Genomic DNA, 27,255 nt, shown 5'->3' with positions numbered 1-27,255 from the left:
TCTACAGAACCTGAGTCACTGGAGATGGGGTGCTAAAGATCTGCATGTTTAAAGAGCTTCCTAGTAATTCTGATGCCTACCCAAGGTTTGTAAATACTGCAGTAGAAGAATTAGAGAAGCAGACATAAAGAAGTTGAACTATGAAAAGGGCAGAGTCAGAACAAGACAGGAACACCAAGGGCCTATTTGTGATGGCTTGGAGCTACGTACCCCAGAAAAACATGCTCTTAATCTTAATTCATTCCTGTAAGTGTGAACCCATTGTAAATAGAACGTTTTGATAGGGCTACTTCAGTCAAGGTTTGGCCCAAACGAATGAGGATGGGTTGTAATCCTATTACTAGAGGCCTTATAGAGAAGGCCACAGAGAGAGAAGCCGTGGGGAACAGGCAGAAGCTGGAGGTTAACAGAACGTTAAAGAGAAAGAAGATGCTGCTATGTGCATTGTCACATGATGGAAAAGCCAAGGAACCCCAAAGTTTGCTGGCCAGCCAGAAGATACTGATCCCAGAAAAAATTAATCCTTCTAGCCTCTGAAACTGTGAGCCAATAAATTGCTATTGTTAGGCCAACTCATTGCATGATATTTGCTTTAGACCTGGGAAACTAAACACTGTTTTTGAGGGGAAGATAGTTAACTGGCCATTATAGCTTCTGCTGTGGCCTGAAAAAAGAGGAGGAGCCACCCTCCCTGTTCTTCCAGAACTCTGCCTCTGTAGTTATTGAAACAATGCCTATATTTCCCTAATTATCCTTCCATTAACCCTCACAGCCTAAGGAAACCTACATATTTCCTCTTCCAACAGGTGGGGGACAAGGGTGAGGAAATTTGGAAACCAATAGCCACTCACCTAGAGAGAGCATGTAATTAAGGAGAATTGAAAAGACAGCTGACATGATTTCATAAATCGTATACCTTACGGAGTAAGGATGAGATAAGAGGAAGAGAGTATATGTACCAGAGTTGTCTGCAAACATTTGAAAAAGATTCTGTGCTGATTAAACATTTAATCTGAAATCATATGGGTGATTTCTCAAAAATATACTGTTTTAGTTTCCCCATGGCTAAAGTGAATACCATGCAATGGGTTGCTTAAACAATGGGAATTTATTGCCTCACGGTTTTGAGGATAAGAGAAGTCCAAATCAAGGCATTATCAAGGTGATGCTTTCTTCCTGAAAACTGGCATTCTGGGACTGGCTGCTGGTGATCCTTGAACCTTGGCTCCTCTGTCACATGCCAATGCACATGGCAACTTCTCCTAACCTCTCCTTTCTCTTCCTGGTTCTGTTTAATTTCAGTTTGGGGCTTCAGGTGGATCTCTTTCTCCATCTGAATTTCATTTTGCTTATAAAAGACTCTATTAATAGTTAAGACCCATCCTGATTAAGTTGGGTCACACCTTAACTGAAGTAACCTCATCAAAAAGTCCTACTTACAGTGGGTTCACACTCACAGGAATGGATTGAGATTAAGTTTAAGGACATGTTTTTCTGGGGTACCTAGCTCCAAACCACCACATACACCAAATAAAAAAGAAGCAAATGCTTACTAGCTGTATAACCTTGGGAATTCAATGATTCTCCCTGTTCCTCACCTACTAAATGAAAAGTTAGACTTTAAATAATATCTGAGGTCCTTTTTATGTTTCTAAAACTAAAGTTGAGGTTCCACTCCCCGTTCAGTGTCCTTTCCATTATACCATGCAGGTCAAGAATAAGTTAAAATTCTGGCCCTTTAAATTAAAAATTCAGAAAAGGCTCCTACATCCTTAAGAATTAAATATTAAATGGATCTTCATGAAGAGCAAATCTCTGTTCTTATCAGCCCTATCCCTTCCCCAAATAGGGACTTCCTTCACGGGGTCCTTGACCTATCCAATAGCTAACTGTTTCCCAAACCTGAATGAAAATCTAGAGCAAGGTTAACTGACTGCCTTCTATGCTGTGCATTGAGACTACATTACCACTGAGATAACCAAAATGTTATGTCTAACCAAACTGTTATGTCTAACCAAAATGGCATCTTATTTTTATTCTATTGCTACCATACTTTTCTTTCAGGGTCATCCTCTATTTCTTTTCTATCAGAAAGAGCACAGGTTACCAGGCATTCAATAAAATGAAGCCTGCTAATTGTCACCACCCCTGGGGACAGAGACATGACCTGACCTAAATATTTCCTCTGCTTCAGTGGGGCAAGCTCTGTTGGACCAGGCTTGAGTGGAGCAACACTGTGTAATGTGCTCCAATACAGTGCAGCTAATGCCAAAAGAGAAAAGTAGGAACCATCTCCTGAGATTTGTTGCAGGTACATGAAAAATTCCAAGGAGAACAAAAGTGACAAATCCCTGCACTATGCAACATTTTTATTTCCTGAAGATGGAAGTAGCAACAGCATGATATTCATCTTTGGGGAAACAGAATAAAATATCTTCTGAGTCACCAATTTAAAGAGACTTTGCTTTAAAAATATAACTTGACCCTATGAGTTATTTTACAGATTGAACTTCCTTTATAGTTGTTCCGGAACATAAACTACATAAAATTTGAAAAAGTATTTTCTAACTGTTTTCTTCCACTGCTTAAAATAACTACTGTTAAATTGGATTAGACCAGTGTTATAAAACTTGCCTTTTGTATATGTGGAAGCAGAGGTAAAAGATCAGAACCCAGTTTGCTTATGAGGCAGCAGAGCCTAGGGGTTAGCAGTGTATATTCTGGAGTCAGTCTGGCTTCAAATTCTGGCTTTGCCATTCAATTGCTATGTGACCCCATGAAACACACTTAACCACACTAAGCCTCAGTTTCCACTTCTGCAAAATGGGAATACCAACAGTATTTACTTGAGACCACTGTTGTAAGCATTCCATTAGATAATGCATATGAAACATTTAGGACAGTGTGTGGCACTTAAGTAAACACATACGTTAAGGATCACTATTCGAATGACAATTCCTATTAATGTTTGGGAGTTAAATACTTCTAAGTCGAAACTAGTCACCTGTCTTCAAATATCCTAAAATAATAATCATGCCAGTTAAACTATCAAAAACGTTATGACCAGCTGTTTTGTAAACATTTATCCACATGCAGATTATGCACCAGCAATTTCCACTTCTCAGTTTGACAATGAAATGACATTAAAAAACTGAAATACAGTACTGTGCTATACGGTGAAAAATTATACCACCTAGCTGTGGATCTAACTGTCCATTCCTATCCTTATTTCTCAAGATCATTTCTTCAAGCCATTTCTTCAAGGTTGGAGACGATGTTAATTTCCAAAGCAGTCCAGTAGCCTGTCCTTAACACTGGCAAATATTATAAAGCCCCCATTTTCAGACTCGTGCTTCGAATATCTAGTGCTACCACATCCCTCTTGTGGTCATGGCGAGTATTCGCGAGACTCCTGGCTGGAAACTACCACTAACGTCGTCAACCATATATGTATACACAGAATCGTGACCTCAGACACCCTTTACCTAATATCATTGGATTCCAGGATTATTCTGATGAACACGTTGTGTTCCCTTCCACGTTCTTTTTCATCACTGTATTGTCTTAGAATTTAAATCTTTACAAATAGGAGACAGAAGCCTAACTCTGAGGGAATTAAAAAACAGGAGAATTGGAAAAAACAAGTTTAGTAGACTAGTGAGGATAGCATAATAATAGTTAACGTGTGGAAGGACTTTTTTCCCTTTAGAAGCTGCATAATCCGTAACCGTATGTTTGACTTTTCTGTTTATTTTCTTACATTCCCCTCAGAATGTTAACTCTTCAGTGTCTTCTTCTCATCCCAAACATCCCCCTACCATTTTCTTCACAATTCCACATACAAGGTGTCACTTAACAATATTATTTTTCTGAAGGAAGAGGTAGGGTCCTTGAGTGCCTTTCTCTTTTGCAAGAGGACTTGCAGATTTTAAGAACAAATTGCTTCATCTCCAAAATCAAGCTCAATCTCAACTGTCATCTCATCAGTGGGTTCTTCTATTTTCGTTGAATTCCCACCACCTAGAACAGTGTCTGGCACCTGTTAGGCACTCCAATACATGTTTGTGCTGAATCAATTAATTCTATCCTTTTAAAAATCTGAAACTGGTCACAGGTACAGAGTTGCCACTCACATCTCCTTGTTACAGAATCCACAGCCTTGGTTCCTAGCAACCAGCCCAAGGTCTGAGAAGGGCCAGAAGAGCCTCAGTCAGGCCCAGCACAGTGAGGCAGGGGAAGAGTCTAAGTTTCGGTATTTTTTGTCTTGACAGTTTGCTGACGATTAGCCTAACGTGACCCAATGTATGTGACTGAAAGCTGCCTTAGTAGTTCGCAACCCGAGATAGCAGTGGTAAAAAACAAACCATGAATTTCTCTAAGGGCTGCAATTCAAGTATATTTCAAGTTATTGCAATAACAACGGGCAGCCAAAAACCGAACAAAGAGCTGGGCCACGCAACAAAGGTTCTAATACTGAGGTTTACACTGAACAAAATCCCAAGACAAGATGGCGCCCTCCACAAGGAGCGGAAACGAAGAAAAAAGTCCACGCGCTTGGTACGTAAACGCGCCCGGGCTCATGGCGGGGCTCGTCTCGGCCTACGCTGGCGCCAAAGTCACCGCGCTGGTACATCCAATGAGTGCTGCAGTTAGTCTCCACCCCTGTTTTCCGCCACTCCCTGCGCACATGCGCGCCAGTCCTAATCGGATGTCAACTGCGCAGGTGCAGCAGGCTCCTCCTTCCATCGCCTGACGCAAGGCGATTGCAATCCGCTTGCAATCCGTGTGACCTTGAGTCTTTTTTTGCCGCCGAGGACCGGGGCTGTCTGAGTTGCTGCCTTCATATTGCTTTTAGCCCGGTCGCCTTACACTGAGCCCAGGCCCACCGCTACCAGAAAGGAAGAACACGGTTTTTCCAACTATCATGTTGCAGAGTACATTATCCATACGCCGTGATTCCGGGAACGACGGTCAGGTAGTCTCTAGTCAGGCGGCGCCGGCGACGCCTCAGTGGAAGAGCGGATCTGCGAGACGCATTGATTAACACCGCCCTCCCCACCCCACGTGGTTGGAGGTTTCCAGAAGGGTTGCCACTGCTGTGCCGCGCACTTCCCGGTGGTCCGAGCGCCTTTTTGTTGCTTGGTTTGTATTTCTACAGTCTAGTCGCCATGATAAGTGCCAGCCGAGCCGCAGCTGCCCGTCTTGTCCGCTCCCCAGCCTCCCGGAGTTCCGCGGCCTCCCGCCACCAGGTGAAGAGCTACCGGGCCTTTCCCAAGGGGTTTATGGCCTTGGGCCTCAGTGCGGCAGATCTCGCCCTTAGGGGTCAGAATTCTGTGGATGAAATCTGGAAGAAAGGAAGATAACGGACCATGTGTAATTAATGTTGCGGGTCCAAGGCCTTTTTCATGTTTCTGTCTCCATTCCTCGGGCCCTGCTGAGTCACACCCGCCGCGATGTAGTCTCGTGGGTAGCGGGTAATGGATTTAAAAGTCCGTTCTGTAGCTTGTTGAACAGGTTTGTCTTTGACGGCGAGGGCTGCAGTCTTTTGGGAAGGGGCTGCTTCGCTAGGTTTTATTTTCATTTAATAGTCGAAGGACAGCTACCCTTCCCGCACATGTAAAATGCAGAGTGTGCAGGGATCTTAGTTCTGTGATGAAATGAAGAAAGAAAAAAACTAGGTAGTAAGTCGAAAAGCAGGTTTCTGGTTTATTGTTTAGGAACGTTTTTCTAGTTAGTATCCTAAAATGCTTGGTATAAAATTGTCTTCGTCGTTATTTCCGAAAAATAAGCAAATCTAGGGACAGGCTGTGGTGTGGTTGCTCATTATAATCTGTAGCCAAAACCTATCTTTGGAGAATGGGGGTTGTATTTCTTTTTGCGTTCAGGTGGGATTTAAGGAAGGTTTGGAGGTTTGGTTTCGACAAGTGTTTTTCATCCTTGTTGGAGGCCACTCCTGAAATCTGTTGTTTTTTAAATGACTCCACAAGATTAGTAATCCTGACCTTTTTTAAACGAAGGTCACAGAAAGTGTCTTTGGGTAATTTAAATCTATATTTGTGCTACAGACTTTGCGTGGGGGCAATTTTTACCTTCAGGGGATGTCTGGCAATGCCTAGAGGCCCTATTGGTTACCACAACTTGAGAGGGGTGGCACTAGTTTCCAGCCGGTAGAGGCGGAGGATACTCCTAAATATCCTACAAGTGCTAAAACATTCCTCTGCAACAAAGATTTGGTTCAATATGTAGTAGTGCCTCGGTTGGGAAATTATGTTGTAATACAGGACAACTTTGTCCAGTTATTTTTATCTAACTTATTTGGGGGATTTCATGCTCTCTTCACTAAAATTTGCTGTTTTAATACCATAATACCTTGTACAAGGAAAACCATTTTATTCCACAGTGATTTATATTATATATGTTAATCATTCAGTTAATTAAATGAAAGTTTCAAACTTTCAAGTGTTCCTTGAAAGAATAAATTTAGAACAGGTCCAGTTTTCTTACGTAGTTGATGGCTGGTGCAATTTTTTTAACTTTATCAAAAAATTAAAAAAAAATTTTAAAACAAAATAAAGGAATAGCAAAAACAAATATCCTGAAGTAATTTCATTGCTTCCAATATGCTCGTACCATACCCCCCAAAAAACACTTGTTTTACATTTTTCAAGAGTTCACATTAATGGTAACATGCAGTGTTTCTCCTATTGTGTCTCACTTATTTCACTCAACATTATGTCCTCAAAAAATTGATGCAATTTTTTTTTTCTTTTTTAGGATGGCTGGAATGGCCTTAGTCACAAGGCTTTTAGAATTATTTCAAGGCGGGACTACGCGTAAGTGTAATTTCATTTCATTTGGGAGATGAAGCGTATTAAATCCCAAAGTAGTGGGCTCTAATTTGTTAGTAACTTCTCCTCTTAGGTAAAAAAACATTACATATCCATATTTATTTATAAAAGAGTATGTAACGTGCTTCTATCAACTCTCTTAAAAATGTTACTTTCTTATGCATTTCTTCCTGCAGTCATTTTGGAGATTAAGATAATGATAACCATGACATTATCGTAAATATCTTACAGATCAGAAGCAATCAAGGGAGCAGTTGTTGGTATTGATTTGGGTACTACCAACTCCTGTGTGGCAGTTATGGAAGGTAAACAAGCAAAGGTGAGCATGATTGGAAGCTCTGGGTCATGTATTCGTAACTAGTACCTGATTCAGAATTCTGGGTCCTTTGGCTTGAATAGGTAGCCAACACTTAGTGATTCCCTGGTTTGTATTTTAAAAGCTGCTTTTAGTTTCTTAAAGGTTCTTGTGAAGTGAACCTTTGTGCTTAATTAATGGCACTATGTTCCCGTGTTTACCATTGAATGTATTTGACTTCCCAAGATAAAATTTAAGTGTTTTCTTCTAAATAAAAGAATGAGTGACGATTCGATATGGAAGACCTTGTCTGTATTTCTTTGTCCTGTTTTTTTTTTTTTATTGTTACTTTTTGTGGTGGTTTATGTTTTTAGTTTTTAATTTTAAGAAGTTGTTTTGAAGCAAAGGAGTAAAGATACTTTAAATGTTTACTGCCTCCTTTAGTAGGTAGTTCTGTCAGTAGTCACAGAGCGGTAAGGCATGCTTACTGATCTTGAGCATTTGTTTTGTGGTTTGGTATTTGTTTTGTGTCTTAAACAATTGATACAAAGTTAGTGATGATTGGAACCTCATTCTGTATAATCTTGGGAGTTTTAGGTGCTGGAGAATGCCGAAGGTGCCAGAACCACCCCTTCAGTTGTGGCCTTTACAGCAGATGGTGAGCGTCTTGTTGGTATGCCGGCCAAGCGACAGGCTGTCACCAACCCAAACAACACATTCTATGCCACCAAGCGTCTTATTGGCCGGCGATATGATGACTCTGAAGTACAGAAAGATATGTAAGCACAAAAGCCGTTTTTGCACGAGTCATACAGAAGAATCTTTCAGCCCGTTTATCAGGAGTCCTGGAGTACCTTGCCTTAGTCACTTTATATATTGTCTCTGGGGGTAAACTTTTGCCCCTGCCAAAACTATCTCTTTTTAAAAATTCATTTTCTTCACGTACTAGGTCTTTGGCATATATTGATGTGATATGTGAAAATTTGGCTAGGTTGCAGGGCATTCATGGACTATGTAAATTGGCGTCCCTCACATATTGATCTGATGTATCTATGCAAAAAAAAAACCAACTTGGGGGTTTGGGTTTTTTTGGTAATGTTGTGTATTGTTTTGCTTTTTTCAGGTTAAAAATAGTCCAAGTATAGTTGGTTTCGTGTTGTGGAAATCTTTCGTTTTGTGGGAAGTGAATAATGTTCTTTCTTCATTAGGATGTTTTTACACGTTAGCTATTGCTTTCTAAAGGTTTCCATTAAATAACATTTCTAAAGTTGTCATTTGTTGGCCTTGGGTCTCTTGGGATGCAGAGTGAACATTCATAATGTATGGTAACCTTCTAGTATTTAAACTGGCAAGTTTTCTCAAATACAATTTTTGTGTCCTTCAGTAAAAATGTTCCCTTTAAAATTGTTCGTGCCTCCAATGGTGATGCCTGGGTTGAAGCTCATGGAAAACTCTATTCTCCAAGTCAAATTGGAGCATTTGTGTTGATGAAGATGAAGGAGACTGCAGGTGAGGGAGTCTGTTAATATCTGGAAAGGTTCAGAGAGGTGGGCTAGGTTTTCTGTGCCCTTACACAGAAAAGCTAGGAATAGCGAAACTGTTAATCTTCATACTTTTCCTCCAGGTTGAATATATCTTCCAGTTGTCTAATGGTGGCTTGCTTGTTTTCTTTATTTTCACTAGGAGGTTAGTGTTCTGTATTGAAAGCCAGGAGGCTACACATTAAGCTTTTTTCCCTTTTAGCTAAAACTTACACCTTTCCATTTGAAGAAAACTAGTGGCCATTTTAAGTTTGAAAGTAGGCTGTTGCCAATGATAGGCTATGTGCTCATAGCTTGATAAATTATTTTATTAAACATTTTAATACTTTCATAAAAGGTAAACATTGTGTTAAAATGTTGAAGGTGAGATATTGGAATTTCAGCCAGTATCTTTAATTGGAACATTTTCCTAGAAGTTTTCTGCATGTGTCAGGTCACATGCTGAAAAACCATTTGGTGTTATCTGTGGCTCCAAAAGATGGTGACATACATTGTTAAACTATATTAGTAATTCTTTTGCCTACTTTCTCTAACAAAATCTCATGATTGAATTCTATTCTTTTCCAGAAAATTACTTGGGACACACAGCAAAAAATGCTGTGATCACAGTCCCAGCTTATTTCAATGACTCTCAGAGACAGGTGAGGTCAATTTGTATTCTTATTCATGAAAATTAATGGTGCCTAAGTGGAGGCAAGAGTGGGAAAAATGCTTTTTTCTTTCTTTTCTCTAGGCCACTAAGGATGCTGGTCAGATATCTGGACTAAATGTTCTTCGAGTGATTAATGAACCCACAGCTGCTGCTCTGGCCTATGGTCTAGACAAATCAGAAGATAAAATGTAAGTTTGTGCAGTAAATTCGACCTGGATGTGTGAAACTAAATTCATGGGTCCATGAGGCTTACCCTAATCATCTCCTTGATTTCTTGGTGACTGAGCCTTAACCTTCAAGGCTGCATGGTTTGTATTTTCATTCATTTCAAGACCGTTCTTGTAAGTACTGGGCTGTAGTAATTTTTGCCTGGATATGCATGTTAGCAAATGTTCATCCAAACGTGTGGTTGAATACTGTCAGTTTTATTGCCTTTGAAATATGAATTTCTTTCATTTCACCTATGTTTTATTTTTTAGGTATTAAGACCATGTGTTAACAGACATGTTAGTTAGGCATTTCTCAAATTTCATAATTACTTATACTTCAGGAAAATGACTTAAGGTTTTTATTTGGTTATGGAAATTTATGTCTGTGTGACAGGATCTGTTCCTTAATGTCTTCTTTTTTATTTCTAGCATTGCTGTATATGATTTAGGTGGTGGAACCTTCGATATTTCTATTCTGGAAATTCAAAAAGGAGTGTTTGAGGTAAAATCCACCAATGGAGATACTTTCTTAGGTGGTGAAGACTTTGACCAGGCCTTGCTACAACACATTGTGAAGGAGTTCAAGAGAGAGGTTAGTTACCAGTGTGGTTATTATGTAGATTTAGGATATTAAGAGTTTCTTTTTGTTGAGATTGATGCTTGCTTTGTTTACAGTTTTTTCCCCTTAATAGGGAGTTCTTTTGCACTTCTGGTTCAGTGGATTGAACCATTCTGGTTACTGTAGCTTCACATTGGGACAGGCAACAGAGTTAATGGCATTCAGTGGAAAAGGAATTGTAGAAACTCCATTTTTGATCTAGAATCCTAGGGCTGAGAAGAACCAAGCATCAGTTCAGCTTCCTGGCTGCAGGCACAGATACCCTTCTCAATATGGGTTTATCTTTTATTGATTTTTAAAGGGGAATAAAAAGTAATTCTCTAATGCTTGCTTATAAAGGTGTGACTCCAGTTTGTGTTGGTCCAGCTTCTTCCTGCGGTTTTACTGGTTATTCATCACCTCACTTACATTGTGTGTCTTTACTTTCTATTTTATAGACAGGGGTTGATTTGACCAAAGACAATATGGCACTTCAGAGGGTGCGGGAAGCGGCTGAGAAGGCCAAGTGTGAACTCTCTTCATCTGTACAGGTAAGACATGGACAAATCCCAGCAGTCTGGGAAATTTTCAGCTTGAGTTTATTTGAATAGCATATCCTAATTGGCCCAGTGTCAGTCTGGTCAGTATTTTTTTGTTTTCGAATTGGGGGGAGAAAAGCCATGTGAGCAAAGAAGCAGTATAGTCTTCAGTTTGTTTTTTGTGAAGGAGCTAAAATTTTTTAACCACTCAAATTAGAAGTTGTGCTTATTGGATCCAAATAATAACTGTAATTATATTGAGATTTGATAAGCAGTGGGTATACTTGTTTGCCTTTAAGTTAAAGGCATTGCTGTTGTTGCTTCATGTTGACTTTTTAAATCTCCTAGTTAGTAGTGTATAAAATTAGAATTACTAGCCTAGAAAATACCACACTAAGTCAGAATGGCTGCTGTCTTCACTCAAAACACCACCTCTCATCCTAAATTGCGGGAGTCTAATTGTCCCTCATTTTAATTATTTGTATCCTTAATCTACAAAATAAGCTGTGAAACCTGGCTGAAAGCTGGGGTATATCTGCCTGTTTCCTTCTGTGAGCTTCAGATTTGTTCAGTTCCTCTTTAAGATGTCAGTTTCTTTTAATCCAGTTGTGAGAGGTGAAGCTTAACATTGCTTTTACCACTTCAGAACAGAATTATACAAAGCATGTTCGGGTTAACTCTGAGATCCACCAAAATGGAAGGCAGGAGATAAGTTTCTGGGTTCTTGGGTTATAGGAGGGAGAGGGAAGAAGTATTTGTATTTATAGCACCTGTCATTGTGTTAGTAAAGTAGTTGCTGCTAATTAACCACCAGTGAAACTTGGATTTCTTTTTTTAAGTGTGTGTGAAAAGTTACAAAGTGGTACAGTCTTATAGCTTTTTCTCTGCTATAATATGGAATGGCTGAACTTGGCAAGACAATATATTGTTAGTTTGTGGCTGCTGATCAGAAAATTGTGTAAATAAATGTAAACCAACAAGCGGTGTGGTGTAGAGTTTGAGTGCAGGCTCTGCAGCCAGACTGCTAGGGTTCAAATCCCTAATTCATTTTTTTTTAGCTGAGTGATTTTGGATGAATTACTTAACACATTTTGCTTGTTTTCACCTCTTATCTACAAAATGAGGATAACAGTGGCAGTCCCCCATTAGAGCTTTGAGGATTACCAAATTAATACATATAACATGTTTAGAACAACAATGTGTAAAAAATGGTAAGTACTCTTAGTGTAAGTTATTATAAATGTAACAAGTGTACAAAGGAAAGATTATGTATATAATGGAGAAACCTCACTTAGGTGTTTGGTTTGTCAAGACTAGCTTCTAAAAGATGAATTGACCAGGAAAAGATGAAGGAAACAGCACTTATGAGTCTCTGGGGTGAAATGGAGAGCAATTGAAAGAAGACCCCTGTGACTGAAGGACCAAGAATGGGAGGGGTCAGCATGGAAGATGAGGCTAGAGGCTTTATAGATTTCAGATTTGATGTCTGTCCTGACATGAGAAAGTACAAACTACTGAAGTTTTAAGTTGGGGGTAGTGCCATGGTCAGATTTGGAGTTGTGAAAAGTGCTCTGACTGAGGTGAAGTGGAGAATTGTTTGGTGGGGGATTGCATGTCTGAGGGCAGCCTGACTGGATGTTGGGAAATGTTGAGAGGCTACTGTAGCACATCCAGTTATGAGAAGGGGAGCATGGACTAGAGTGTGGTAGTGAGAAAAGTGGTTGGATTTTAGAGAAATAGAGGAGATAAGCAGGACAGAACTTTGTGATGGCCTGGCTTTAGAGTTGAGAGTTGGTAGTCCTGAAGTTGTTCAAATTGTCATTGATTTTTAGGGTTTAGATCTCTATTAATGCAGTAGGCATTAATTTAATTTAAATTAAATAAAGTTTAAATTAAATAAAATTTAAAACCATGCTTATTTGCAGTAGCCTCATTTCAAGCACTGAGTAGCCATACATAGCTAGTGGCTACTGAATTGGACAGAGAACACAGAAACTTCTATTGGATTAACATGGTTTGGATAATTAAATACTATTTTCTGATTTGGTTTATTAACGTCACAAAGAAGGAAATGGTCAAAGCAACATCACTTTATTTCTACAGACAGTGTGTTGACAGTATTTGTTAAGCATTTAAATGTCTAGGATATTCTCTTCTAAAGAAAGGTGGTTAAGGATCTGCTCCCCTCAGTCTTGACTCTGTGCTGGCCTTGCTTTGATGTGAAGTTGTAGGGAAGGCGGCCTGAGATCATTCTGAACCTGATGAAACACCTCTGGGACAGCTGTCTTCAACATACTCAGTGATTAATTTTGTTAGTCTAAATATTCTTAATTGAACATTATTAAGACAACATGCTTTATTAGGATTTGTGGTTTATTAAATAGCAGATCCCACATTGTTTGACCGTAGCAAAGTTAGCTGCTCTTTGGATGTGGTGGCAGTTCAAGTCAGTCCTTGTACTTCTCGTTAATAAGAGCATTTCTGTAGCTTTCTTACTGTCTTCCTGAAACTTACAAAGCCAGGATTGGTGGCAGGTTATTTGTTTCATGGCTTACATTTTGATATTTTCTATTTCATGTATGTGGAATGTTTCTCCAAAACTTGATGGAGAAAATGTTAGTATAATTCTTGATGTATACTTGGTGGTGGGACAGTTCTTCATTTCATTAATTGGGATATTTCCTGCTTGTCCGTTTGATTCTTTATTATTAATAACTTCAGAGACTTCATTGAAACAGATAGTGTGGTGCTTGCCTTTGGGGAGGTCAGAGGTTGTATCTTAAAGGGTCACTGTCTTTGGGGGTGTTTCATTTAAAGTAGGTCTGACCCTCTCTGTAGCTTTCCAAGTCTCCCTTCCTAGGATATGGTTTTATTTTAATTGAAATAATAAAGAAATGTAACCACAAGTATCTCTTGCCCACTTTTCCTTTGCAGACTGACATCAACTTGCCATATCTTACAATGGACGCTTCTGGACCCAAGCATTTGAACATGAAGCTGACCCGGGCTCAGTTTGAGGGGATTGTCGGTGACCTAATCCGGAGAACTGTTGCCCCATGCCAGAAAGCCATGCAAGATGCAGAAGTCAGCAAGAGCGACATAGGAGAAGTGATTCTTGTTGGTGGCATGACCAGGATGCCCAAGGTATGAACATAGAATTCTTGGTATGGAGAGGAGGGAGGGCCAGCATATAATGCTTTCATTTCGTAAGTCAGGTAGTTTGTGTGGTGTAGGGACATGAACATGCGGCCCATTCTGCCAGGATGCCATGAAAGAGGAGTCATCACTAAAGTGTTTTCTTCAGGATCTTTTTTTTTCCCTCTTTTATGTATTTATTTATTTATTTTTGAAGACTATAAGAAAAGGGACTAGGAAGGGCAGAATATCTTTGGATTATATTCTCAGGAGGGTCCTGAGCTTCAGTTTTTCAGAATTTTTAGGAATGAAACAATATTTAAGATAAAAGATAGCTTAAACTGTTGTTGCTGACTAGCCTTTAGATCTCTGAGACATCTGTCTGCAACACGATGTTTCTGATTGTGTCTCTTCAACAAAGATTTGTGCAATGATGCATTTTATTCAACACATCATTCTGAAAAGACGTGTGTGGAAAACTAATGACTGAGCACAGAATCTTTTGAAGACGCAATTCTTGCTTTGTTCCCTGAACAGAATTATCTTGTGTCAGAGTTGGCAACTTTGGTATTTTCTTAATGTTAGCTTTGGTAATTATGTGGGCCTAGGAAAATGTGCTTGGAATAAATTTGAGGAAAAAAAAAAAGAGACCTGGGGCCAGGAGAATGAATACCTTTATGTTATTAATTACTGCAGATAATATGTAATGGCACTTTTCCTTAGCACTAGTAAAATAAGCATGGGGGAAGAACATTTCCTACATTGGTGTCAGTTAATAGGAAGGTATCAGATGAAGACTTGTATTGTCCTATCTCTAAAGGCCTTTGCCTGTATTCTCTATTTCTGATGTTTTTATGTTATATAGGATGTGAGATAAATCTTAGGCAAATTCTTCCCAAGTTAAAAGGGCTATGAATGAGATACTTACTTGAGTAAAGTATATGAATATTACCTACATGATATGTTTATATCGGATCATTAACCCAACTACAAAATAGTAGTTGGAGAAAACATTCTTGAATCTGGAGCAGTCTGTTGAGGCTAGGGATGCTCAACACCTTCTGCTCAGTCAGTACCCTTGCATGGTAAGTGACAGATTCTTTGTCTTCCATGCACAGGTTCAGCAGACAGTGCAGGATCTTTTTGGCCGAGCCCCAAGTAAAGCTGTCAATCCTGATGAGGCTGTGGCCATTGGAGCTGCCATCCAGGGAGGTGTGTTGGCTGGTGATGTCACAGATGTATTGCTTCTGGATGTCACTCCCCTGTCTCTGGGTATTGAGACTTTGGGAGGTGTCTTTACTAAACTTATTAACAGGAACACCACTATTCCAACCAAGAAGAGCCAGGTAAGAATCATTCCTCCCTACTTTTTGCAGAGATAATTAGATTCTGTGTGAGGGATATTGTTCTAGTTTGCTAATGCTGCCAGAATGCAAAACACCCGAGATGGATTGGCTTTTATAAAAGGGGGTTTATTTGGTTACACAGTTACAGTCTTAAGGCCATAAAGTGTCCAACGTAACACATCAGTATCAGGTACCTTCACTGGAGGATGGCCAATGGTGTCTGGAAAACCTCTGTTAGCTGGGAAGGCACGTGGCTGGCATTTGCTCCAAAGTTCTGGTTTCAAAATGGCTTTCTCCCAGGACGTTCCTTTCTAGGCTGCAGTTTCTCAAAAATGTCACTCTTAGTTGCACTTGGGATATTTGTCTTCTCTCAGTGTCTCTGGAGCAAGAGTCTGCTTTCAACGGCCATCTTCAAACTGTCTCTCATCTGCAGCTCCTGTGCTTTCTTCAAAGCATGCCTGTTGGCTGTAGCAGCTTGCTCCTTCTGTCTGATCTTATATAGTGCTCCAGTAATTTAATTCAGACCCACCCAATGGGTGGGCCAACACCTCCATGGAAATTATCCAATCAGAGTCATCACCCACAGTTGGGTGGGGCGCATCTCCATGGAAACACTCAAAGAATTACAATCTAATTAACACTGATAGGTCCACCTACACAAGATTACATCAAAGATAATGGCGTTTGGGGGACATAATACATTCAAACTGGCACAGATACGATTGCAGCCACTTTTTTTGTGTGAGCTTTTCCAGAAAATTTTGCTTTTGGTACAGCAGTACAGACTAGTTGACTGTGGTTGCTAAGAATCTTGTTTATTGCTGTCTTCTCTTTTTTTTCTGAGGAAGTTCCCCTTTTCAGCCAGCAATGAGATGATTGGAGGGAGGGCATCAATAGTGTCTCCTTTACAGAATTAGAATAATCTGACAAAAGGAGCCCCCAGCATTTGGAACTGAACTCCCAGTACTCTTCTGTTCTCAAAGGCAGTAAAAAGAATGGCCTAGCCGAGACTGTTTCCTGATTTTCCCAATTTTGATATTTGTTTTTTGAAAATCTATGGCTATTACTCTATTTGTACAGTGATCATTCTGAAGAAAAGTGTGTGGTAGCTTCTGTGACTGAGCACAAGATACATCTGTCTCTGACTTGTTTCCCTAGATGAGCATGTTTCCAAATCTTGTTTTTTAGCTCTTTTTCTTAAAGCTTTCTGTGCTAATGCAGCCTCTTTGTACTTTGCATTTGCTTAGCTGAAATAATAGCTATTGTGTGCTGTTTTGCTGTCCTAATCCTACTCCTTTTCCTTGCACAGACATTAACCATTGTCCTGAAAGTAGTGTGCATTAGGTTCCTTTCAGTGTTAGGATGTGAATTTTTTTCTCTGGTTTGCATTTTGGGACTTCCAACCCAAGAAGGTTCTTTCTTCCCCAGGTATTCTCTACAGCTGCTGATGGACAGACACAAGTGGAGATTAAAGTCTGTCAGGGTGAGAGAGAAATGGCTGGAGACAACAAACTTCTTGGACAGTTTACTTTGGTACATATCATGAATTTCAAATACTTTGCCCTTCATTATCTTTTCATCATAATATTAGACTATATTCTGTTCTCTAAAAATTTTACTGTAAACCACTGACATACACAGACATTAGGCACTGTTACCTTAGAAGGTGGACAGAAGAATTCTGCTACTGGAAACCCATGGCTTCAGTTTTTATCTGAAAGCCTTGGTTGTTCCTTACCACTTAGGAATTTCATCACGAAGTTTATAAATGTAAGAGCCAGGGAAATAATTCAGAAAACAGTGCTAATTGGAAAAAAATTCTGATTTCTCCTGATGACTAACTTAAAAGACATTTTTGTTTCTTTACTGGCATTGCTTGTTGGTTCTTGGTGAGATGAAGGGTGGTGGGAAGGTTTGCTCTCACATGGGCCCCCAAGTACACACAGCCATTTATGATGGTTACTTATAACCAACCTTCACCAGTATGAGTCTTGTTTATTTCAGGCAGCAATGAAATTATCCTTACTTACAGATGTTTTTGTAAATTTAATTAAGTGAAGGTCTTACTTGTTCCTCCCAGGAACCAAGTAAACTGTTTCCTGGAAGACTGAAGGTTTGGCAAAATGGTACTGGACTCCTGTGATGGGAGCTTACCCTTGATAATTTTGGATTTTTAGATTGGAATTCCCCCAGCCCCTCGTGGAGTCCCTCAGATTGAAGTTACATTTGACATTGATGCCAATGGGATCGTTCACGTTTCTGCCAAAGATAAGGGCACAGGACGGGAGCAGCAGAGTAAGTCCTCTTATCAGACTGTAAGAGTAAGGCGAGGAACCTTAGAGTTCCTTTCTCTTGGGAATGAGGTTGTGCATATCTTTTTCTGCACACTTTAGGGAAGAATGATGATTCATCTTTGCTGCTTTTCTTTGTTATCAGATTCACATTGATTGGTATTTATTCCCCAAAACTAGGCAAGCACAGAGCCTCTGGGCTGCTTATTGTAGGATAACAGAGTAGTACCACTCTTTGTAATTTGGATCAAGATTGGCTACTCTGAGCCAGGAGTATTTCTTAATGTGATAAAGGGAGAAAAGAGGCATATACTATATACCTGGGAACTAATGAGATGTCTTCTTTTCACAACAGTTGTTATCCAGTCTTCTGGTGGGTTAAGCAAAGATGATATTGAAAATATGGTTAAAAATGCAGAGAAGTACGCTGAGGAAGATCGGAGAAAGAAGGTGATTACTTTCAGCTATTTCACTTCTGAGCTGCTTGAATCTTTTTAAAGCTGGGAGGTAAAAGTGGGAATTCAGACATGTGTCAATGATCTTATACATTTGGGTTTTTTTTGGGGGGGGGGGTTTGTTGTTGTTGTTGTTTTTTAACCCCAAATCTATCCCTTCCTCTGTAACCTACATGTGTAATAACTTATTTATTCTCAGTCTTCCCCTATAAAAGTTCTTATGTTCCAGAATCTAGCTCAAATCCTTCTTAAAGCTGTCCCATAGTACCTGACCATGCTAATTACTCCATCTTACTGTATTTACTTTGCCTATACACAGCAGTTACCATATTGTCTTGCCTAGCGTGGACACAGCAAACTTTGTTTTATTGGGAGGTCTTCACTAATGCTAAAGCTTTGTCTCAGGAACGAGTCGAAGCAGTTAATATGGCCGAAGGAATCATTCATGACACAGAAACCAAGATGGAAGAATTCAAGAATCAGTTGCCTGCAGATGAGGTGAGTCATGTTATAAAGTAATTCAAAAGTTGGGAGGCTTTGCCACCAATGTTAGTGACGTTCATTTTTCTGTGTGGTCTTTGATTGCTATTACAAGTAATGAAACTGGAGACCTGAAAAAAGTGAGGATTTTTGTTTGTTTTTTAAGTGCAACAAGCTAAAAGAAGAGATTTCCAAGATGCGGGAGCTCCTGGCTCGAAAAGATAGTGAAACAGGAGAAAACATAAGACAGGCAGCATCCTCCCTTCAGCAGGCATCTTTGAAGCTCTTCGAAATGGCATACAAAAAGGTATACAAGGGCAGAGGGTTTGCACAATGAAGAACTTAGCTCCTAACTTGATGTTAATGTAAAAACTGTTCTTGATTACTGTCATTGGTGGCTCCTAGACTAGCCATTTATAGAACTGAGAGTGAGTATTGGAGTTGGAAGTGTCCCACCTTCTTGATTCTGCTTTGGGAGTGGGGATAGGGTCAAACGGAAAGAATCACAGAAACCAATAATAGCGTACAAGGTATAAGAGTGGGGTAGAGACAGGATCAGGAGTTGAGGCTCCTTCATCTGGGAGTTCAACAGAGAACAAACTGTTAGCCCTAATGTTAAATCTGAATAATTCTTAAATGTTTAATTAACAGATGGCATCTGAGCGAGAAGGCTCTGGAAGTTCTGGCTCTGGGGAACAAAAGGAAGAGAAACAATAGTCGCAGTAAACTTTGGAGCATGAAGGAGAACATGTTATGGTGCTTGGGAGTGAAGGGACTTCCTGAGCAGAAATGGAGCAAATTTCAGTCTTACTGTGTTTTTGCAGTATTCTATATATAATTCCCTTAATGTGTAAATTTAGTGACCATTAGCTAATGTTCGTTTAATGAATGATAATTCCAACAGTACAAACTTTTCACAATGTTTTGTCCCTAGCCTGTCATTTTCCAGCTGCATGTAAAAGTGGAGAGGACAATTTATTTATCATCATAAAGACTTAACATTGTTTTGTGCTGAATTGGCCATATTTTTAAGGTTTAAGACGTGTCACACAACAGTCACAGAACGGGTGTGAAACCATGTGGGAATGAGGTCCTTCTAGTTAGCTGCGTGCTGCTATACTGTCCTGAGGTACATGGGGTCCTTCTGCTAAGGCTTGCAAGGCAAGCCAGCCATGCCTTGTTGGAAAGCAGGGCAAGGGAAGCTAGCTCAATAGACAGCTAAGCTAACTATTTCTTGGGTACAGTTTTTAAAACAATGTGATGATGAGGCTCCCTAACTTTCCTAAGGCATACTTTCCTGTCTTATAGCCTGTGTGTCTGGCACCTGTATCCTTGATAATTGTTCATTTTGATCCAGTTTGGATTTTTAAAATAATAAATATGAAAAGCATCTTGCTATCTTCACCTGTGAGGTGAGAGGCCCTGGCATTTAATTTCAGTACTACAACATGACTCATACTTGCTGCCCTGAAAGGAAATACAGGATTTTGCTATCATTAGCTAAAAATATAAATTCAACATTTGAAAGGGATTATATAATGAAATTATGAGCAGTGTCACCAAGAACAAGTCTGGTTCAGTGGGGGTTTTTCCCTCTCCTTGTAGCCCTTATGTTGGTTTCGAATTTTGAAACAGTTTTCTAGTTATCATCTACCTGGCATGAAAAGTAAATCTATGATTTCAGACTGCTTAGAGCTGCACATGGGGGGAAAAAGAGAATTGGCTTACAATAAAGTAACCAATAACTAATAAGTCCTCAGGTGTGGTTTCAGTGGCTCAGTATCAGAAGCTCAGGTTCTTTCCGTATTGGCTGCTCTTCCATCCTGTATGTTGGTTTACCCCAAGATCTCTGCTGTAATTCTAATTATCACATACTGACAGACAATTTTAGAAGCAGAAAGGTGACATCTTTTTTTAATTTAATCTCAAGTGTTAATTTCCCAAATCTCCCAGCAGACTTGGTGTTTCATAGGTTACTGTCATATGCTTGTGCTTAACGGAGTCTCATCAAGAACATGGGCTTTGACCAAATGCTTCCTTTTAAATTAATTTCTGGAAGTTCTTTGTTCATTAACATGTATGTAAAAACGTCTTGAGATTCATGTGAAAAATAAGTTCTAAGCCTAAGTTTTCAACCATATTAACACCTAGTGGAAACCTTGTGCAATGCACAACTTCAATGTGAAGGATTGTTTTGTGTTGTGTTGGAAGATAGCATCTTTGGCTAGTCCTTGCCCACTAAAAATCTCTTATCTCTCCCAGTCATTGTAACTAAAGAGCCCCCTAATGGGTTTCCAAGGTACCACAATTAACTACTTCACATAAGTCAAGTTTTAATACCTGGGCTTGGGGAGAGGAGTCCAGCTTTCCTTGATCAAAATTTAGGTTCTGTTAGAAAGTAGAAAAACTGCTGGGTTAGATACCCTCAGTTACTTATCAATACTGATAGGACAAACAGCTCTGAAAGGCACAATGTTTATTAGGTGATAAGTTTGTGGGGTCCTAAGAACTGATTTTATTGTTTCTACCTCCTTAAATGGCCTTTCCAGTTTCAGTAAATGTGCTAACAGTTACTCAGACTAAAAAAACCCTAGTCAGTAATTCTTGCCAACTTTCAAAATACATCTTGAATCATCATCTCCATTCCCACCACTGCAGAATAAATTACCACCTAAATTATTGCAAGTGTAACTGATTTCCCACTTATTTACAATAACCCTTGCTATGGCTACCTTGGACTTTTGTCACAGCACCCAGTGATCCTTTCCAAGTCCGGATCACATCCTTCCTGATCCGGGCTCTTCCTAAAGCCTACAGGCTTCATGTGATCTAGCCCTCTTACCCCCTTTCTCCCTAGCCTTCAGCTATAATTTTATCTCACTATCTTCTCTCAACCAGTTGGTTCATAATTTTTATAAGGTTGTGAAATGTCACACATAAAATACAACTCTCTGAGTCCCTGTCATTCCCTATCCCTCGTAACCCTACCTCTTTTTTTCCATAGCCTGAGAGTTTCTTGGGCAAAGGGAATAGGAGTGGCCAGAATAAATAAATTTGCAACTCTTAAACTTTTTATACTTCCTAGGTAAAGAGTCCAATTCCATTGCTTACTCATTCTATGTAACCTTGAGAAAGTTCTTTATGCTGCTGTTTACCCAAGTAGATTAATTTTTTCCTTAGCCTTTTTGATATTTTCAAATCTGTTCTTAAAAGAATAGTATAAAGAATATACATACACCTTTCACATAGTCATTCATGAACATTTTGTCACATTTGCTTTCTCTATATATATAATGGCACTTTAAAAAAAAAATTTATTTCCTTCTGAACATGGCACTTCACCCCTAAATGCTTCAGCATGTATCTTGTAAGAGCAGGACATCCTCCCCACAACTATCAAAATCAGGAAATAAAACTTTGATACAATGCTATTATCTAATATACTGTCTACATTTAAGTTTCCCTACTTGTTTAAATAGCATCCGATTTTTATTTTCTATCCAGGATCAAATCAAGAGTCACAAATTACACCTAGTTAGAATGTCTCCTTTTATCTAAGAATAGTTCCTTTGCCTTTTGTTACTTTTCATGACATGAACATATTTGAAGGGTACAGGCCATTCATTTGTTTTGCAGAATGGCCCTTAGTTTGGATTTTCCTTGTGCTCGGCAGAATAATACATTATTGGTAGGATTACTACATAGGTGTTGCTTCCTTATTAATGTATCATGTACCAGAGAGTAGGAGGTCAGTTTGTTCCACTATTGCTTTGATCCACCACATTTCCTCATTAGAAAAGTACCTTTTATAAGTAATCTGAGGGTGACTTAATTTTTAATATACTAGTGATCCTGTAGTAAAAAAGGGCAGAAAAGATAAAAGCAAGTTCTCCAAAGATGGTGCATGAGAAGGCTGAGAGTAAAAAGAGAGCCCCAAATCTGGAAATACTTAACTTCAAGGAAAGGCTTTTCACTATTTCAGATAACATTGCAATTCCATTCCCTTCTGTAATTCTAAGGCTGCTTTATAAATACTCTCTTCCTGTCCTCTAGTTAGTATCTGAAGACAGAAATAAGTAAAAGCAAACCCTAGGACAAAGCAGCTTTGGGGTGATGTACATCAGTTGATCTATGAATAGCATGAAGGATGTCTTATTTTAGCTATTACGGAAAGTAAACCACATGAAACAGCCCTTTCAGTAGGTCAAAAACAGTTGAATGTCAGCATTTCCATGTTTAATACAGTGAACCATCATCAAATCCATTTATTTACAGCAAGTTAGGAAATTTTCACAATAAAGAGGAGGTTGCAGCTGAACACCAAGTCAGATTAACAGGCATCAACTGTGAGTGACATCAGGAAAATAAAATGTTCCACCTAAATCACAAGCTCTTAAACTGAGGTACTTGGATCCTCCCATGTGACCCCAGAGGGTGGGGATTGGGAGTCCACAAACCATTTCACAAAGATGTAAAACGCAGGATTGAAAATTTTCCTGGACAAATGGTCCATTGCTTTTACTGTTTTCCCAAAGGAGTCTGTGACCTAGAAAGTGTTAAGAACCAGGTTTCCTAAGTGGAAAACAAATCTGCCTTAAGACCTAACTGGCTTAAGTCCCCGACCCCCTTGCCATTTGCCATCCCCTCAATCCTGCCGATGCATTTCCTTAACACCTCCATTAAGCCTTCCCCACTCAGCCCACACTGGCCTTTCAAATTCATATTTTTCAACTTCTTAATGTATGATTCACCAACTTATTATCTCTTGATTATATTTCCCCAAATTCCCTTGGGTTATTTTGCAGGAAATCATAAACTCATAAACAGTTACTCATGAACATTTCAGTATCTACCTCAAAAAGACTTCTAAGAAATAGGAAAATATTGCTATGATACCTAAAGAAAAAATTCACAATTCCTTAATAGCAATCAGAGTGCTCAAATTTTCCAAATAGTTTATTTTTAAAACAATTTGTTTGAATCAGGAACCAAATAAGGGCCACACCCTACATTGGTTGACATGTCCTTTAGGAATTCAATCTTAACAGGGTTCCCTGACCCTTTTTTCCCCTTGGCATTTTTTTTGAAGAAACTGGATCATTGGTCCTGTAATCTACATTCTAGATTTTGATGATTGCATCCCTGTGGTGTCATTTAATGTCTTCTGTCCATGTTAGTTTGAAGCTTGTATGTATCCCAGAAAAGGCCATGTTCTTTTAATCCATTCCTGTAGATGAAGACCTATTGTAGGTGGGACCTTTTGATTAAGTTATTTCAACTGAAATATGACCCACCTCATTAAAGGTGGGTCTTAATCCTCTTACTGGAGAACTTTATAAGAGGATAAAACACATAAAGAAGCAGAGAGATGAAATTCAGAGGAGCACCCAACGAAGCTGAGATACAGGGCAGCCAGAAGCTGAAGCAATGAAACCCGGGAGAGAAGGACAAGCAGACGTTGCCATGTGCCTTGCTAACAGAAAAGCCCAAGCTTGCTGGTTGATGCCTTAATTGGGACATTTTGACAGCCTTTGAACTGTAAATCTGTAAGTTAATAAATCCCCATTGTTAAAAGCCAGTCCATTTCTGATATATTGCATTTTGTCAGCTTCACCAAACCAAAGCATTGTCCTTGCTTGATGTGATTCGAATTCACTTTTTGGCAAGAATACTTAACAGGTGATATGTACTTCCATTAAAAGGTACATAGTTCTGGATGGTTCTCTTCTGTGATATTAGCAACCACAGATGATTATTACTTAGATCTCTAATTTCATTAACATTATAGTATCCTACTTCATTTTTTTTTTAGATAGAATACCTCTATAGTGAGAAGCTTCCCCTCATAATAAATATCTAGTTACCCTGACATACAGTTTATGTAGGAAAGGAAGGTTAAATAATCAATTCTTTTCCTTTTACTTAGTTTTTAGGATGAGTTGATTCGGTACATTAATCACAGGTGAGACCAATGAGGTTACTTGGGTTTTGTTATGAATTCATAGATTTTACACAAATCTTAAAGCCTGAAGTTTTATATTGTATCACCACAGCTTAGGTCCTCTTCATTGGCTTGTACTTACCGTAAGATTTCTTTATTTAAGAATGCAATCTACAGAACTGCATTCCTCAAATTCATTACACTTAAACATAGCCAGGAACTTGAGGGCAGACTAGACACTTCTTTTTATCGATCTCTACCTACTTCATGAAGTGTAAGCACTTTGGAGACAGCCTAGTTCAGAGATTTTTCAAACTATTATTTTTCTAGGTGCAGAAATGTCTGTCTTTTTTTAAAACCAAGTCTCTATGGAACTAGGATTGAAGGATCAGGGGCAGGGAAAACACACTATCCAGATACCCAGGCCCAGATGAAAAAGCCATTCATTTTACCATTATAGTTAGGGTATATATAAATACCTCATATTTTAAACTCTGACTCGGAAAAGACCCAACTTTCTAACAATTTTTAACAAACCAGCCAGTTAAGCAGGGGAAAAAAAATCCCACAGATCTATTTTACTGGCTCCCTCTTTCCACAAGAAGAAAACAAATCCCTGGAAATTATACTTTGGCTCTGCTTTACCTTCAGTTTCTCAACTTTTTTCTGCTAGAGAATGATGAGGTGAAATTTTCAACAGATGATTGTGGAAAGAATGGAAGAAGAAATAACAAATTAAGGGAAACTAAAAAATTAAAGGAACGAACAGTCAACTGATTATATGTTTGCTAGGAATGGTACTAGGCACTGCACATAAATTACGTATTCCAACAATAATCCCACAAAGGCAGAATACCCATTTTACTGATACAAAACAGATTCTGAGAGTTTAAGAAGTGATTTGCCCAAGTTAAGCAGAGTCGGGGTTTAATCCTAAAGCTGCCTAGCTTCAAAGGTCTTTCCTCTAACAATCCTGATGGCTTCCAAAGGAGTCAAAGGTATAACCCTTCGCAAGTTAACCCTTCCCTGCCTTCCTCACCTTGGTTGCTCAAACTGACCTCCACCTCAGCAACCAATTATCTCATTCTGTAGCTAACAGCACTATGTTCTCAAACTGCTATTGGTGTTTTCAACATATAAAATCCATCCCTGTCCTTACTGCCCTATGTCCACCCATTAGCTAGGATGTCACCTATACTCCAACATAGAACTTTATTACCTAATGTTAGAGCTAGGGCAGAAGTTCTAAGATCATCAAGCATAATTCCTTCATTTTTCAGAGAAACAGCCTGTGTCCAAAGAGGTTACATACTCTGTTTCCACCAGTTTGAAAAATCTGTAATCACCCTTATGTCCCAAAAAGTTCCTCTTGGACACTGGGTGGTCATGGTCCCATTTTGAAGCTACCAGGATTAAAAAAAAAAAATTTTCACTTCCTTGCTGAGGGAAATAGCATTCCTGCTCCATTCCTCACAAATCTCTTCTGTTGGAGATTTTTGCCTCTGACGCTCTGACTACCTCTGCATTTAGAATTGGAGATTGCAACAAGTAGACAGGTGAGCTTTGGGGGCTGCCTGGGTCTGGAATATTCTAAGACACAAGTTGCACATCTTGGTAATCACTAAGTTTCAAGGACTGAAAGGTTGACAAATACCAATCCTACCTGGGATGTCACCATGGTTACTTCAGCATGAATTACACAGAAAAGCAAGCCTGTGAGCTGGTCTAGAAAGCGTCTAAAACCTTCATGCATGGACCTAAAGTAATGCTATAAACACAAACACATAAATGACCAGGAAAGGTAGATCAAGGTAACCCAGTGTAGAAAGTAGGAACTGGGGCAAGGAGGGAGGAAGTAGGGGAAGCTTGACACATAGCAGACTCCTAGTCAGTCAGTAAGCAGTGTTTCTGACTATTCACTTTAAGAAGATCCATCACTAAGCACACTGATTGGCACACAGTAGGAGTTCAACAAATATTATGGAATGAATGAATGAACATATGCCTAAAAATTACAAAGTGGAACCTAAAGAAGTCTCCATCCTGGGAAAATTCATTTCCTAGGGGAAAGAAGATGCCCTAAAATAGGAAATCCAACTGGGTCCCCACCCTAGAAAAATATAGATAATGGGGTAGCTGCATTATAATGCACAGGACACTGAACATGGAGTCTGGAAGCCATAAACTAGCTGTGTGGCTCTGAGCAAGTTCTTTTCACCTTTCTTTACCTCAGTTTCCCCAAATAGGAAAAGGGGTATAATACCAAGATATGAACAAAGTTGAGATAATATGCAAAAAAAGATTCAAAGCCCACATAAAAGTGACTACCTGAAACCACAACTTGCATGTCTCATAAGTAATCTCAAGATAATTCTCAATCATTCCCCAAAACCTACTCATCTTTCCCATCTCAGTAAATGTCACCATTTCAATACTCTGGGAGCCATTCTTGTTCTTCCTCCTGCTCCACCATCCAATCCTATCATTCTAATCTATTCCTTTCTGTCTATTTACATTGTAATCATCCTAGTCAAAGCTACCATCATTTCTCACCTGAATTACCATGGCAGCCTAAACAGTCTCCAGGCTTCCACTCTTTCTCCAATCTAAGCAGAAATGTCTTCTTAAAAAATAACCATATCTTCTTATCCCCTCCCAGCTTTAAACCCTTTAAGCTGCCTCCTGTTTTGAAGAGAAAGAGGTCAAATTTCTAAACCTGGCTTATATGGCAGTACAATATAGCCTTCTCATCCACTCTCCTCATTCCTGACCTTGTTCCAGTACACAGATTTTTTTGTACTTCTTCAAATGTTTTATGCTTTCCCCTCCCATATGCTGTTTGCTAATCGACACATTCATCTGATAAACTCCTGCTCATCCTTTCAGTTCTCATTCCAGTGTTGGGCCCACTGTCATACTCTCCCA

At 39.2% G+C, this 27,255-nt stretch overlaps 1 protein-coding gene and 1 non-coding gene across 2 annotated transcripts; both read left to right on the top strand.

Moving 5' to 3' along the window:
- Positions 1-5,055: 5,055 nt before the first annotated feature.
- On the top strand, positions 5,056-20,141 carry HSPA9 (heat shock protein family A (Hsp70) member 9). The gene is made up of 17 exons (XM_037800836.1): positions 5,056-5,249; positions 6,775-6,833; positions 7,080-7,167; positions 7,741-7,922; positions 8,528-8,652; positions 9,252-9,325; positions 9,418-9,524; positions 9,975-10,137; positions 10,602-10,694; positions 13,617-13,826; positions 14,936-15,163; positions 16,592-16,696; positions 17,341-17,458; positions 17,810-17,904; positions 18,315-18,407; positions 18,556-18,696; positions 19,041-20,141. The coding sequence occupies exons 1-17, from the start codon at positions 5,169-5,171 to the stop codon at positions 19,104-19,106; spliced, it is 2,028 nt and encodes a 675-aa protein (XP_037656764.1). The 5' UTR covers positions 5,056-5,168; the 3' UTR covers positions 19,107-20,141.
- Positions 14,243-14,312, top strand: LOC119508653. The gene has a single exon (XR_005211550.1). It is a non-coding gene; the product is annotated as a small nucleolar RNA SNORD63 (small nucleolar RNA).
- Positions 20,142-27,255: the final 7,114 nt, after the last annotated feature.

Source organism: Choloepus didactylus, chromosome 13, assembly GCF_015220235.1.
Source record: "Choloepus didactylus isolate mChoDid1 chromosome 13, mChoDid1.pri, whole genome shotgun sequence".
NCBI classification, from domain to species: domain Eukaryota; kingdom Metazoa; phylum Chordata; class Mammalia; order Pilosa; family Megalonychidae; genus Choloepus; species Choloepus didactylus.
This window is presented reverse-complemented; position numbering and strand designations above follow the sequence as displayed.

What these genes read in the sequence shown, in the direction of transcription:
- HSPA9 (XM_037800836.1), top strand. Translation starts at nt 5,169, where the DNA reads ATGATAAGTGCCAGCCGAGCCGCAGCTGCCCGTCTTGTCCGCTCCCCA. An exon ending in CCGCGGCCTCCCGCCACCAG is followed by an intron (nt 5,250 to 6,774) that starts GTGAAGAGCTAC and finishes TTTCTTTTTTAG; the next exon opens with GATGGCTGGAATGGCCTTAG. An exon ending in TGAAGGAGTTCAAGAGAGAG is followed by an intron (nt 10,138 to 10,601) that starts GTTAGTTACCAG and finishes TCTATTTTATAG; the next exon opens with ACAGGGGTTGATTTGACCAA.